The sequence below is a fragment of the Condylostylus longicornis genome, unplaced genomic scaffold (assembly GCF_029603195.1).
Source record: "Condylostylus longicornis isolate FDR11 unplaced genomic scaffold, ASM2960319v2 ptg000092l, whole genome shotgun sequence".
NCBI classification, from domain to species: Eukaryota; Metazoa; Arthropoda; class Insecta; order Diptera; family Dolichopodidae; genus Condylostylus; species Condylostylus longicornis.
In genome coordinates, this window is record NW_026578060.1 from 504060 (window position 1) to 520528 (window position 16469).

The following is a 16469-nucleotide window of genomic DNA, read 5'->3' on the forward strand; positions in this document are numbered from 1 at the left end:
GCAGTTTATGAGTGATGGCCACCTTGACCTGTGCTACTGCATCCCGATAAGAAGTCCTTGGGTTACCCCAAAGTATCTTATATAAAACCATACACAGTCAATTCTCCGATTAATTTTTTATCACAATATTTTGTTATATCTTATTTTCTGTTAAAATTATGAGCAGACCCATTCTTTTAGTAACCAGTATATTAATAATTACAGCAATTAGAGCCGATTTCAATTAAATTTGTGTAAAATGTGACGTATGTGATTAAAAAAAATTAATAAGATTTAATAGCAAAACATTATGTTTTTTTTTCTGTTTTCACTTTAATGGTATCAAATTGCCAGTTTATAATCTATTAAAAGCACATTATTAAATCTATTACCGTAAAATTATGTTTATAAAATAAACGAAAAAAATTCATATAAACAAAATTATTTTTAAAAATTCATTAAACACGAAATTGAATTTATCGCTATAGCAAATTCACAAATTCAGAAAATATAATCTTAATCAGTTGGCGCTATTCCAAATTTTAACCTTTAACCTTTCTGATTGTTTTCCATCATTTAAAAAGAAAAATAAATAGAATTGGAATTCTGGAAAACTATTAGTTCTCTTTTTTATTTATTTTTTATTCCGATATTTGAAACATTTATGTTTTTATAAAATCAAAATATGTTAAATAGATGTTAACGTAAATAGACCGCATCATTAGACACTTTCAGAATTAGAAGCTTAAAATCTCTGATACCAGACATGTAAAAATATTTTACATACTGTTACACAATTTAGCAATTACAACTTTCAAACTAATACGTTATTAGTATATTAGTATAGTACAATATGGTATATATAATATATATATACACTATAATATAGTAATATATCTGATTCAGCTTATAAGTTGCAATTGCTGAATTTTATAACAGTGTATAACAATTAAAGTAGAAACAGATTTAACATCAATTTGACTTATTCAGCTATTAAAATTTTATGACTGAATAAATTTGATATCAAGGAATATAGAGCAAAAATTTTTAATAGAAATTTTTAGTAAAATATTGAAAGTTATGGCATTAAATAGTAGAACAGTTTGTTTATGAAGATTTATTTTTTATTTTACAGTAAAACGTTCTTAAATCGAATCTCTTTATGAAATGTCGACCCAAGATTCTTTGATTCTTCTTATTTCTTTATAATTTCACTGAGTTTTTTTTACATCGTTAATTGTCATCACAGTTATATCTATTAAATGCCGATGAATAAGTTTTACTGAATGAAGAAAAAAATTTTTTGTAAAATAAAAAAGATGTCTTTTTATCTCCGATCCGACAGGACAACATAACGATTCTCAAAAAAACTCAGTCTCAAGTGAGTATAACCAACTCAGATTCGCATCACCTTTTTCTAATATACCTTAGATGGCATTTTTGGTTTCATTTTCGTATATGTAAACATAACTTACTATAACATAATATGGTATAACAAGAGACTAATACACAATTCAGCAATTATTATATAGAGCTCATTAAGCTAAAAATAATAAAAAAAATACCGCGTGTTACTGCAATTTTGAACCCAAAGAAAGCGAGCATTCTATGTATTATTGAATTTATTGAAAATATAATAAAAATTATTCAAAAAACAGCGAGTAAGCTTTCATAAAATTTGTAAAATCGACATTATTCGATCAATAGCAATGTTAAACATAAAATAAAATTAAAAAAAAAAACACATAAATAATAATCACAAGACAGTAAAGATCATTTTTATTTAAAAATAGGTTATACTAACAAAAAAAAAAAATTTTTTTTGTTTGCAAAATTTTTTAGTTTCTCTGCCAAGAAATTTATTAAAATGTAACAAACCATTGCATTAAGTAGGTGTACACAATAGGTAGTTCAAGTAATATTACTCCCATATAACATAAAAAATCTCATATTTTCTTAAACAATTCATAATTATCGACAGATAAACTCGAAATAAAAGATGATGTTAATATTATATATATTTGTACATCTACTATTATATCAAATATGATAACAAATTGCATATTATCAAACTTAATTTCTTGATTTCAACAGTATTACACATTGATGATGGCATTTATCATACTCAAATTAATGGCATCGAACATAGTTAGGATTAAAGTTAATACAATAAAAGGTTAACGAAAGCTAAAAATCTAAAGCAAATAGTTGACGAAACCATAGGACAAAATTAAGAGATAAGAAAAATTTTTGTAAAATCAACATATGAAAATGAATTTTTCTTATTAAGAATCAAGAGAAAATTTTCTTTCCGATATATAAAAACTTTGATGAGATTCGCACCTAGTATACGTTTATTTTATAGTTGTTCAATAAAGAATTCTGCGGTCAAGCATATTTAATGTCAGAATAAAAACCAAAATCAAATAAAACAAAAAAGTCAAAACATAAAAAATATTTGTTTATTTTTTAAATGTTATTGTATCCGTACCAAAAATTCTCTAGTTATTATAAGATTCATTCTTCAGATATAATGTTGTTGAATCAATGTCTGTATACAAAAATTTTTGGAAGCAATAGGGAATTGATGATATTTTAATAACTATATTGTAGGAAATCTTATTTCCTTAGGTGGTTAATCTTAATTAAACAATTTTCATACACCAAACTACGCTTCACTTTATGAAAAGAAAATTCTTATATAGATTTCTGGTCTGCACGACAAGAAGTATGCAACTACTGAAAATTTTGTACACACTTTTTTTTAGGAAAAATATAATTTTTCGAACAGTTTCATGTATTTTTTCTAATTTTATGTTTTCAGCTTATCAATTGTAATTGCTGAATTGTTCATTAATATTGCGTATTCAAACTCGTATTTTATTAAAAAGCGGATCATCGCAAATGTTTACCATTAAATCTGAAAATAATTCGGACCAAATATATTTTCTTTAAGTTTCTAATTCAAAAACAATCGGTTTTATTTATACACAAGAAAAACAAAAAAAATAATAAATGAAAAATTTAATACTTTTAAAATAAGAGAAGAAAATTTAAATGCAAAAACTACCGTCATCATCATCATCATGATTATCATTGCTGCCATCATCATCCATATGTACAAGTATATGTGGAAAATAAAGAAAATTTTTATGAAAATCTTTCTTTTATTTTTAGACAATTTTTTAGTTTATATTCGTATTTCTTTCTAATAACAACATTTTAAACTCCAGAAATCTTTCTATACATATACGCTTCTTAGTACACATATATATATATATACCAATATACGCTGTTTTGTTCTGCTTTTAGGAAAAATAAAACAAAACTGTTTTATACGTCATCACAATACACACATATACACAAATAAAAAGAAAAAATAGTCAATATGAAAGGAAAACCATTCGTAATTACAATATCATTTTTGATATTCTTAATTACAATTAATAATCAAATAGAAATAAGTGATGGTAAAATAACAACAAAACGTGGTAAAGTTTTTGATATGTGTGGTTTAGCAAAAGAATTACATAGATTAGGTGTACCAAGTATGGAAATTCCAGATTGGATATGTATAGCATTACATGAAAGTGCATATAATACAAGAGCAAAAAAAGTAAATCGTGATAAAAGTACAAGTTGGGGCCTATTTCAAATTAATGATAAAAGATGGTGTGAACCACCAGATATTGAATATGGTGTTAAAAAAGATTATTTAGATATATGTGGTATTGAATGTACAAAATTAATAACAGATGATATTACAGCTAGTGTTGAATGTGCTAGACATATTAAAGAATCAAATAAGAAAGGTTTTGCAAATTGGGCACTCTGGAGAAATAAATGCCAATATCATAAACCAGATGTTAAAATCTGTTTTTAAAATTTTTAATTTTCATTTATTTCTATTTTATTTCTAAGAATTAATTTTTATATAATATGTACCTAAATGAATATTTTAATCAATTGCATAATAAATGATGAGCTTTCTAATTCATGTTAAAATTACAAAAAAAAAAAAAAATAAAGATCAATTTGTTTTATTTGAATGCATCATATCCAAAAACTTCGGTATACGAGTAGCATTGTAATAATACAAAATTCAGTAATTACAAGTCATTAGCTGATTTGTATAATAATAAATTGTATAACAGTAATTTTAAAGCCAGGATAAGTCTGTTTCTTGTTGCTGCATAAATACACGTATGTATGTATGTATGTATCTAGCGATAATAAACAAAATTCATGTACTCATGTATGTATATTGCAAATTAAAAAAAATTTTTAAATGATTTAATTTCTTAATTTCTAATATTTAAGAAATAAAAAAAAAAACATTTCTCATGGGTAATCAGAATTGATGAGGACGTTTTGGTATAAAACAAAAATAAATATTCAAAATCATAATTTTTCTATATTTAAAATGATACGATATAAACATATGTACATACATATATATATATATAAATTAATAATAACTCGTATATTTTATTAGTATATTATTATAAATTCGATGCTATAAATATGAAAAATATATGTATATTGTTCTAATTTTGAATAAAAAATTAAAAAAGTGAAACTTTTTATATTTTATTTTGAAATTTTATCACGGTTTTTTTTTTCATCTTCTTCTATAAACATTCACAGGTGATAAAAATCTAGCAACACAATCGGATGGTATTTTATAATCAACTTCAAAATTACAGTATACTCACTAATATACAACCCTACTTACAAATTTACGGGAAATTTCAGTAATTTTTGCATTAATGTACAATTCAGCAATTAAAAAACTTACAATGTGTGTGCCGTACAGTATCAATACGTAGGTACATCAGAGTATTACTGAAATTTTGAAATCACGTTATCACTTACTTCATCTGACACTTAAACAAAAAAATTACAAAATCTTGGTTCTTGCTTTTATCGCAACATCTTTAATTTTGCAGTTTCTATATTGTTATTTTAAAGCTGGTGTCCAATAATTTATAAAAAGGATAGATTTGTTTTGAATAAATGTATGAATTGTAAGTAACACTTAGGGAATTATTGAGGCTTAAATTTATTTTTTTATTTTTCAAAAGAAAAACTAATTTATCGCTCGTACAGAGTGTTATAGTAAAAAACGAGACTTCACATTTAACAAATTCATGTTATACTATCCTATCAAATATATATTTAATATGTATAGAATGTATTTAGTTGCAACAATATTATATTTGGACTGCAATATATTACTGCGGCAATTCTTGTGCATGTTTTTGTTTATTTTGTTTAATATGTGTTGCCATCTTAAATGCAATGTACAAATTTTAGTGGTAGAATTGCATTTTCGCTTTCGAATTATCCTATTGTGTATTTGTTAAATATAATACACCAAATATAAGCTTCTCTTCAGTTCAGTTACTTCACTTGAAAATTCCGACAATTTTCCTGGTTTTACTTATTTCTTGCAATACTTAATTTTCCCATGTTAAATTTTCATCTACTGAAACCCCTAAATAATTCAAAGATTTTACAATTTCTAATTGGCAACTTCTGTAACTAATTTCAAGATAATCTTCGGGTTTCCGCTTAAACATTACTAATTTGGTTTTAATCGCATTCACTGTCAGCTTCGTTAATTCTGAATACACAATTTTAAATTCAGCACACCACTTTTATATTACATACATATATATACATATAATATCGTCGTTCCAAAGTGAACTGCTTGTTTTCAAGCTCGCTTTGAATTCCTTCATATTCAGCAAATAGAAATCTATCATCAAGGTAACTTTCAAACCGTAGGTACACTTTTCCGAAAGAGATCGAAAAGAGAGAAAAGTTTTTATCTATATGTAAGTATATAGCCAGTATTGATTTTGCAGCAGTTTCAGAATACGATTGTTAAGATTGTTAACAAAATCGTCAGTTGCTGAGATATCTCTACATGACTTGGACCAAAATTTATAGAAAATTTTTTTTTAATTTTTTACAACAGTTTTATTATTACTCTTAGAGTGCATTATTTTCTAATTTATAATGAGTTGAAAATTTTAGAATTTCAATTTGATAAAAGTGAATATTGTTTCCAAATACATATAACACTTATACCTCTAGGAGTAGTCAGCGAATTATGAAAAATTTAACCTCGCAATAAAAGTCTCGCTCGAACGACGGTATAGGTTACGTGTATGCAACTCACTTTACCATGTTACGTAGGTACTTCTTCATATTTTACAAAAATTATTAAAATTTATGTTCCAATGTTTTTAAATAAAAATTTATTAAAAAAAAAATAATGTTAATTTCTGGAGCAACACAAAGCCAAACTAAGCCTAAAAATTATTTGAAATAATTGCCGAAAATTCCCAAAATTTTATAATTTTCATTTCGTATATTTTTAAATTCAAATAAACATTTCAGATTATTCATTTCAATTCTCATAATTTATTAACATAAGATTTCATTTCTTTCGAAGCCAAATCAAAAGATTTTTTTTTACTTTCTCCGTCAATGGATCTAAGCAACGGATTTCAATTATTTTTAATTTACAAACTTTTCGCATGTAATTTTTTATAACGGGCATTGTTGAAATGTTACGTAACGTCTACAAGCGGAAAAAACTATAACTTTTGTTTTAAATTTCTTTTAAGTTTAATATTTTGTATTAATTACTTTTATTATGTAAGAAATTAAAAGTAATTTACCTGCAATGAATATAACTGTAATCTTGAATTTTTCAGTGTATATGCCGTTTTAATTAATAAAATAGGTAAATTCCAAAATTCGCGGCATCTGTATAATGCCTTAACACTTAATGTTGAATTTTGTAACCCTAAAACAACGTATTCAAGCACATCTTCCTCAAATTTTTCCGTATTTTGTAATATGTCATAAAATATTTTAACAATATCGTTTTCATCTGAAGCTTTCAGACCTTCTTTACAATTTAAAAGCAAAGCAAAGCATTTTATATATATTTTTAATAAGATCGATTGATGCACAATTTTCTTAAATAAAAAATCAAAATATTGCATCTTCATTGTAACACTCGGGTCAACATAAATCATTTGACTAAGATGTATAAATAGATCCTCGTCATGATTGGCTTCTGGTAAATTATTGAATATTGTTATAAGTTTACCCAAATGATTGTAATATATCATTTTTTTAGCAACTAAAAAATATCGAACATTATTATTATAATTAATGTATGTATATATATATATATATATATATATATATATATATATATATGTTAATGTAGGCATTTATGTATTTAAAGCTTCAAAAAATTGTTGTTAGCATTTCCTATATTTTACTTGTTGGAAATAAAGACAGGTTTCTTAATATATTTGAACCAAGCTTCAAAGTTGTTTTTTGACATAAAATAATTTCGTAAATTGTATCAATTAAATTGAATTGCTTCATCATCAATGAGGCGCCTTCATACCGACTCGAAATGATTACGAAATTTTTCAGAATTATATTAAATGTTGATGTTCCCCCACTTGATATCGGCATATTTCGATAAAATAGACTTTCAAGTCTTCTCGTATTATGGATGAAAAATTAATCTGATTTGTATGTATTGATAAATCATAAAATAAATTACCTTGTAATTATATGATATTTATATAAAAATTGATAATACAGAGTAGAATCATAAAACATATCATAAAGTGTATTTAATCCTTCGAAAATTGTAATTGGACAAGGACTCCCAATATTCTGAACTATACTTTTTATAGCATTAGAACCATATGGCAATTGTAATTTTTTCTGCTTAAAATTTTTAAAATGAATTTTTTCAAGATTTTTAACAGCTAGAAATTCAAAATTATTTCCTTCGACTCCACTTGATGAAAAAGAATTTTCTTTATAAAAATCTGCCATTTCTATAATTTGAAATTTCGAATTAAATTCTGTATATCAGAAAATATTTATGTATGTAACGTATATATGCACCTGTTTGTATAAATTTATTTATTAAAATTGGATTAAAATTCTCAATTCTAAAATTTAAAAATTTGTGCCTCGTGAATCTCCGATTAGACATAATAGCTGCTGTATTCATACTTATGTATATATACATACATATGTAAATAAAACTGCAAATCCAACTGAAAAATAAATTATTTTAAAATTTTCACAAAAAATTTTAATTAAGCTTGTTTGTACATAAATACATACATACATGCATGTATATGTAAGAATTGACAAAATTCGAAAAAACTATTTCGTTTTATATTTACACACATTTACATAACGTACATATATGTATAAGTGCGTTCATAGGTAAAATTTTGCTGACGGATAGACAAAGCTAAATCGACTGAGAATTCGACGCTGACCAAAAATATATGTTTGAGTCTATATCTCAGACCATTACTTCTTAGCGTTACAAACGGTAAGGCAAATTTAGTAAACCCTTCGAACATATTTTCGTACGAGCAGAAACTATTATATAGACTTAGAAATTCATACAAAAAGAAACGTGAACATTTTATTTAACTTTTCAGCTTTTTAAATTTTACTTTTAAAGTTTTCTAAATGGGAAATTTTAAAATATTTTCATATATAACAAAATATATGAAAAAATTCAAGTAGGTACAAAAATCAGATATTTTAAAAAACAAAAAATTAGAAATTTCCCTCAAAAAAATTTAATAAAACGCACATCAACATCATTACAATACACATCACCACATAATTATAATAAATATGTACATATATATGTAATTCAAAAATTTTCCAAAAATTTCAAAATTTTTTAAATCTTGAAATCATTTTGTTCAGTTCATATGATTTGATTTTCAACATTTTTTTTTTAAAAGAAGACTATGTTTAAAATTATAATTTGCCTTACCGTTTGTAACGCTAAGAAATAATTCTGTCCGTCCGTCCGTCCGTCCCAACGGTAACTCAAAAACTAATTGAACCAAGTTCACCAAATTTTCACAAATGACTTATTGTAGTAAGTGCCAGAACCCTATTTAAATTGGAAATGATCGGGGTACTGGTTTGGGTAGCTGCCATGCAACTTCAAAATTTATTTGGCTATATCTTAGAAACTATAAAAGCTATGATATTGAAATTTCACACAAGCAAATATATTAGTACGGCCGATCTGCTTGATAAAATTCGTTAAAATTTCTTGGCTCTTTCTTGTAGCTGCCATACAACTTCAATAGTAGTTTTTCACGCACAGTATTTTGAAAAACACAGTACTGAAATTTTGCATAAATTAATATGATAATACGGCAACTTAAAGTCATAGTCTGTCCCATAGTCAGTTATGGCATCTTTATTCCCACATAGGATAACAAATTCGTACGGGTATCACAGAGTTGACAAGGTCAACTCTATTTTTTTTTCTCGTTTTTTTTTATTATTAAAAGTACTGACTGCGATAATATGTACACATTTTCTCATAGTATACGTAGACACTCACACATAGATATTTATTTTTTATGAATAAAATAAATTATTTAGAAATCGAAAAGATTTCTAAATCAAAAATTTTTTGTTAACTAAAGTAGCTAACAAAATTAATAAAGCTGGTTCAAACTAATGGTTTGTAAAGGAGCAATTTTCCAAGTTAGAATACTGCTTTTAAAAAAACTAGAGGCGTTAGCATAATGCTCGTTAAGAAAAAAAAACAAATTTCGAAAGGCAATAACTTACGTGGAGTTGAAGAAAATTTTTTTATTGGTATCCAAAAGCTACCAAAATTTCAGACTTCTGGCACCTATTTTATAGAAGAAAACCGATATCAAAAACTTAAAAAAAAAACTTTTGTAACGTTTAATTTTAGCAGTAATTTCTTTTTAATATTCAGTTATGCTGTAACACTGTAAAAAAAGCCAGCCGCAACTTTTTTGCGTTTTAAAATTAACTGAAAATGATTGTGGTTTCTTTAAAATAGGTCTTTGAGATATTATAACTTTCAGAAGAAGCTATCCCTTCTAAAAAAAAAAAAATTTTCATTTTATGGAAATAAGTTTCTAGTCCCAGAAAATCCATTTATACCTATATTATGAAATTTCAGCTTGCTACCTTCAAGGGTGTAGAAGCTAAGCAAACGGTCCATGGACGGATGGGCGGACAGAGGGAAACTACAAGCACTTATTTTCCAAATATTTGAAGAGTCCTAAAAAAACTATTTTTTATTAATTTAATCTAATATTAATTAATTTAATTTAATCGACATTATTTGAATCAACTTCATCAACATCATTTGTAAAATTATTTTAATATTTTTTAAAATCCTCAAAATATTAAAATTTCAATTTTTTTTTTACGTTTCGTTTTCAAAACGTAAAAATTCTAACCAAAAACTGTTTCAATTCAGTATCTCCTTCTTATTTCTGATACGGGTTTCTACGGGTCATTAATTTTGTTTCTCCTACCTTATACTACGTTTTATATACATAATTCGTTGATTTGCTATGTGAATAAGCGACATCTGTTAATCAATAAACTTACTTTTATTATGTTAGTGATGTCTGATTGTTTCGCTAATTACTTTCCATATTTGACACAATATGCACAAAGGCTGTATATTATAATTTGCTAAAAGCAAAATAAATACATATATTGGGCTTTGGAATAATTTGGTATAATTTAATAAATTAAAAGAACCGAATAAATATGTAACGCATTGTGGATCCATGTTGATACCTTTTCGCTTTAAGCCGCAAATAATGGCTATCAGGAAAATAAAAGGGATTTTTTTTTTATTTTATGCGAATATTAAAAAAAAATAACCTAAAAAATTTGGCTGAATGTTATAAAATATTGAAATTTTTTTTTAATTTAATTGTTTATAATTATGTTTTTTGAACAAGTTATAAAAATATTTACTTCCAAATTTCTGAACAGCTGATTCAAAATGAAACAAAAGAATTTTCTGAGCAACATTTCATTTTCGATATTTCAATAACTAAAAGATGGCTTCTGCAGAAATCTAAAATATTTCAATAGATATAATACTACTGACAGATATGTAATATCGACATTATAGTATCAATATCAATATTATAATACTCTCAGATCTTATAATATTAAAGTTATAGTGATCATTCAGTGATAGACACAAACGTAATATTAAAATTTTGTTGCTATAAGTTTTTTTTTTTAAAATTTGAAATCAAATTATGAATATATCAAATTATTCAATTTTAAAAACTTCAAATTGAAAAAATTGTTAATATATTTGTCAACAGAGTGCTCTGGCAGACAAAATTGCTATTGTAATTACGTGAAATCCGAAAATGATTTTCATGTACAACGAGTGCGATCTGAACATGCTTTGATGATGTTAAAAACTTAGTAGGTCCTTTTAAAATACGGTACTAAATTAAAACTCAGTCATTCTACCAAAAATTGTTATTACATTTATTTTAATTATTATATTGTTATTTATGTTTACGATATGTTGAATAATTTTTAACTCACATTTTGACGATGTCTACAAATAACTTGTCAATAAATAAAAAAAATAAATCAGTTATTTTTTGGCAACGTCAAAATTAAGTTTTAAATAAATGAGTTGTGTCACACTCGTTCTATGAAAATATTTTACAAATTTTACTTACAATTAAAGTTACATGTATTTAAAGGTTTTATTACATTATTTTAAATTCAAAGTCAAATTAACAAAATATGGAAAAAATATTTTATTCAAAAGTTAATACAGGCTGATTCACCAACAAGCTGGGAGCCATACACTACCGGGTAGAGGATCAAAAATGAGTAAAATTTTGGTTCAGAACATAGTGTTATATCGGAACCTTTTCTGAGCTAAAGGGGTATAAGAAAAGTTGGCGAAATTTTAATATACTTAAGTGTTTTTGTCTATAACTTCTATTCTAAAAAAGATAGAAGTTTCAAACAAATAGTTTTTAAAAGAGCTTTAAATTAAGAAAACTGGATTATTTGGTTTTAAATGTTTTTTCGGAAATACAATCATTCGAATTTTAGAAAAATTCCAATTTTCCTCATTTTTTATTTTTTACCTCATTTGTCCCGACAACTTTTCATGAATATTTTGAAACTTCCAAAAATTCTTAACACTTCTTATTGATGTAAAATCAAAATTTGTAGCAAAATTATAAGAATTAAATTTCAATCTAAAGTTGCGGGCCGCATGTTTGACATGCCTGTCGTAAGTATTAAACAATATTAAACGCAAGACAATCGATAAGATCGTTATTTATAATCTAGAGAAGTATCGATAATATCGTTATCTACATTATACTAAGTCGATAATATCGTTATCTAACTTATACTAACAAGCTGGAAACATTTTTGCTTTATATTTGGCGTATATAGAAAAATACTCAAATCTGATAAAGTGCCGGAAATTCCTACATTTGAAATATTTGCTAATATGTGAATATATTCCTTTCTCAAACACTAAAATATATATTACAAAACTGCTGCAAATATTAAATCGCTGGCTATAATATTAATAATACTATTTACTACCTTTACTAAACAAATATGCAAATTTGTTAGAAGAAAGTAAGAAAGATACTGTATATATTAATGGACTATTGCCTTTACATGTGTTCAATTCTAGGAAATTTAGACAAGAACGTACCAGAAACATTTTTGTGCAAGCTGGGTGTGATAGAAAATGCATTGGCTGTATATATTTTTGAAAATTTGTCCGTTTGCATAATGAATCTGGCGTCTTCACCACATAGTTCAGCAACAAAACGTATATGTATTTTCTGATCTCAACTTTTACACTCAATATACAATATAAGTTTTATTTTGTATTTTAAGGAATTTGCTATAAATAACAAAACTCAAATGCTGACTAAAGCAAGTTAATTTGTACCACATAAGATGACTTAGTAAAATAAATTCTACTCTATGAGGCTAAATACATTTTTGCTAGAAATTAGATACATTTTGTTTTTAACGCTTGGCAGCACTGATAGTAAATCAAATAAGTTACAAATAGTGGATTGCGTAAGAGTTGAGTAAACACTCTAAAATTTCAAAATGTTTATTTCTCTTCAAATTTTTATTGGTAATATGCTATCAGGAGGAATTATGTGGTTTTCGAAAAAAAGATAATTCAAGTGGATATCGCTATGGAAATTTATATAATAAACTTGAAAGTATGTATGTAAAAGAGGTTCATTACAACATATTACAGCACACTTCTATCGTTTTCCGTGTTCTTTCTACGATAGACAATTTAAATATGGTAAGGAAAACATTGATTTGCAAAATTTTATATTATCTTGGATTTTGAAACTTTAAAAGAATAAAACATTTGTGTTAAATCATGAATTACGAATGATTAGAATTGTGTGTACATATGTGACCACATCATAAGTTGGTAGATACTTTTTGTACCAACTTATCTACGAAATTCATAACAACTCTATTTTGAAAACAAATTGTGGTCAAGCTTTGAATATTTTGTGGTTAGTGATTTATTAAACTCTTACAGGCAAGCGCTTTAAACGAAAATGTTGATGATGTAATACATGGAAGAATTATTCTTTCGCCATTAGCTCGAGATATTATCGAAACGAAAATATTTCAACGCTTAAAAAAAGTTAAACAACTTGGCTGTACCTATATGTATTTTCCAGAGGCGACGCATACTAGATACGAACATTGTATCGGGTTAGTATACTACTGTACGATTAAGTTGCATGTTGAAAACCAAAATATGTAGGTATCTACCTATGAATATTAATTTATTTGGTTTGTATTCTTGTAGGACGTATTTTTTGGCAGAAAAAATGTTAAGCTATTTATCAAAAAACGTATGGATTCCAGAATTTTACAGGACCTGTGTTTGTGTAAGAAAATTATATACAACCAAAAAAAAATATATAAATCTATTAATGTTTTACAATAGACATGTTTATAACTCAGGTTTGTTTTTTACTTATAATAATTTGTTATTGCAGATTGCTGGTCTTTTACACGATATTGGACATGGACCATTTTCGCACTTTTGGGAAGAAGTTTGTAAAAAATTAAAGAAGCAATACAAAGTATAAAATGGGATTATGAATTAGCTAAAAATTTTTATAAATTTATCAATGTTTTAGCATGAAGAAAATAGTTTAATGGCTGTAGACTATATATTCCGCGATATCCGGTTGTCTAAAAAGACAAATGAACATGATTTTGGTGTAGAATTAATTAAGGCTTTTATAAGAGGTGATAAAAATATGTTAAACAACCAAATAGATCCTAAGTATGGTTTTCTTTTCGAGGTAGGTAAAAAATAAATTAAGATAACTAAAATGAAATGTGAACAATATACTTTTATACAAAAAATATCTTCAACTCAATTTTTCATGGAATTTGCAGATAATTTGTAACGAAAAATGTGGCATCGATGTGGATAAATGGGACTATTTGCTAAGAGATTACTATCACGGAAAGAGATATTTATCAGGACTCAATTTGAATATGGAATTTGGAAAACTTTTTGAGAGTAAGGAGAATAACTTATTATTTTGCCTAGTAAATTTTTAAGTGAGAAAATCTAATGGGTGTAACTACATATTAATCATTATTTATTTTACTTGATTTGTAGATGCTCGTGCTGCCCAAGATGGTTCCCACATCGAATTTCATCGCCAAAATTATAACGATATTTATTATTTGTTTGATGCTAGGTCAAAGCTTCACATTAACTTATATCAAGAGCCAAATGTTAAAATAAGAGAACATATATTATTCAATGCAATTAAAGAATTTTGTAAAGGAGGCTGGGAATTTAAAGGGTAATCAAATTCTGCTTACAACTTTTTAAATTAATTTTAATTTTGAACATAAGTTCATATTTTTTAATTCTCATTTTTGAACTAAATTACTATTAACACAGGATTTTAAAATTTTTTAAATTTTTATACACTTTGGTAGTTAAAAATCTCAATGTACATACTTCGCAGAAAGTATTTTTTTTTTCGTACAAAATTTTTCAAACAGAGATATCTCAGATTTTGTCGAATATGTAAATTGTATTGTAAACATTGTCGAAAATGTAAATTGCTTTATACAGCTTAAAGTTCAAGGTACATAAGACGGTATCACTTGAGCTGATTGGATAATATGTACATATTATTAAAAAGTTGCTATTTTAGCAAAATTTAGTGTATCAAAAACTTTTACAATCTTAAAGCGGTTAAAACATAAGTATGTTTTTCTTGGTTATGTCAGAAAATTTTATTTCTAAAATTTTTTTATCAACAATAACATTTTTTCAAAACTTTTAATGTAAAAAAAAATAAAATAAACCAGTTCACAAATGAATTTTTCTGAGTCTCACATTTTTATAATCTAAAATCAAAATTTTCAATATATTATGTTGTACATCTAACAGGATGTGGCTTAAGATTTTCAAATTTAACAATTAATGTAAAATGGTTCAAAGTGAATTTATGAAAAATTCATTCTTTTCATTATAGGGCACAACTTTTACAAATAAGCTGTCAAACTGTTGAAAAATTTTTGCATATGACAGATGATGAAATATTGACGGCTCTGCAAGAGACGGGCGACCAAAATATTAAGAATTGGTTGTTGTTTCTGGGAAATATTTTCATCAAAGAAGCAAAGGGTACATCTGGAACTCCGATAGACATTAAAATTGAACTTGGTGGAGAGAAAATGGCTGAAGAATCAATACCATTTTATGGAAGCCCCTTAATGGCAGATAATGTAAAGCCTATGAAAGGGTTTTATGAAAATAGACATTATTTCAAACTAAGTGAATTTCAATAACTATAAAAAAGGAGTATTGTACTTACTAATGTTTTAAATCTTTTAATTTTCTTGTTTTCTGAACCAGAGTTTTAATTTATTAGTTTCATTTATATGTTTTTTGATGTTACATATTTGTATGTGTGTATGTACATTCCATTTATAATATATACGTTATATACATACATACATGACTACATACTTTACTACATTTATGTTGATTATTTGAGTTGCATTATTTTAATATGTTTTTAATTTTAATTACACAATTTAAAAATTTAAATATTTACATACATATGTATATATTTTTATAGAAACAGTTATAAAAAATGTTATATATATAAATCTAATGTTTTTATATTGAATTTTGAAAATAAAAAATTGTACCTGTTTCGTATATAATTCTGTCTCTTGAATTGCTTCTTAATAAAAGAGCTAAAAGCTCATTGGCGTTGTCACGGCCCAAAAAGGCCTGCATATACCATTTGTGTAAATCCAAACAATATTACTTCGAATTCCTTTTTTGCAAAATTGATAGTTTTGAATTATTTCGGTTGACGATAACCTCACAAAAAATCAATAAAGACCTATAAAAATTAAATACTAAATGATTTTTTTATGAGAACAAACCATCAATTTCACCATACATACATAAATTCATTCCACACATTTTTGATATATAAAATAAAAAATATACCTAAATTGTAAAATATAAATTAATGTGTAAACACTTCAAATTTAAAGTTTAGTCAACA

General features: G+C 25.6%; 2 protein-coding genes across 3 annotated transcripts; both read left to right on the plus strand.

The window, feature by feature from the left end:
• The first annotated feature begins 3190 nt into the window (after positions 1–3190).
• On the plus strand, positions 3191–3945 carry LOC129613848 (lysozyme P-like). The gene has a single exon (XM_055528135.1). It carries the CDS (start codon positions 3368–3370, stop codon positions 3860–3862), a length of 495 nt encoding a protein of 164 aa, XP_055384110.1. The 5' UTR covers positions 3191–3367; the 3' UTR covers positions 3863–3945.
• Positions 3946–12834: 8889 nt separating this feature from the next.
• On the plus strand, positions 12835–16116 carry LOC129613843 (deoxynucleoside triphosphate triphosphohydrolase SAMHD1). 2 transcript variants are annotated; one of them, XM_055528126.1, is made up of 9 exons: positions 12835–12948; positions 13025–13189; positions 13439–13617; positions 13715–13796; positions 13908–13994; positions 14052–14219; positions 14317–14443; positions 14546–14735; positions 15420–16116. In XM_055528126.1, exons 1-9 carry the CDS (start codon positions 12850–12852, stop codon positions 15733–15735), a joined length of 1413 nt encoding a protein of 470 aa, XP_055384101.1. In that variant the 5' UTR covers positions 12835–12849; the 3' UTR covers positions 15736–16116. The 2 variants fall into 2 exon arrangements, with proteins under 2 accessions (XP_055384101.1, XP_055384103.1); XM_055528128.1 differs by lacking the exon at positions 12835–12948 and having other exon boundaries at positions 13040–13100.
• Positions 16117–16469: the final 353 nt, after the last annotated feature.

Excerpts from the sequence above, each read along its gene's own strand:
- LOC129613848 (XM_055528135.1), top strand. The coding sequence starts at position 3,368 with ATGAAAGGAAAACCATTCGTAATTACAATATCATTTTTGATATTCTTA.
- LOC129613843 (XM_055528126.1), top strand. The coding sequence starts at position 12,850 with ATGAGGCTAAATACATTTTTGCTAGAAATTAGATACATTTTGTTTTTA. Across the intron at positions 13,797-13,907 it reads TTTACAGGACCTGTGTTTGT|ATTGCTGGTCTTTTACACGA; the intron begins GTAAGAAAATTA and ends TTGTTATTGCAG. Across the intron at positions 14,220-14,316 it reads AGTATGGTTTTCTTTTCGAG|ATAATTTGTAACGAAAAATG; the intron begins GTAGGTAAAAAA and ends TGGAATTTGCAG.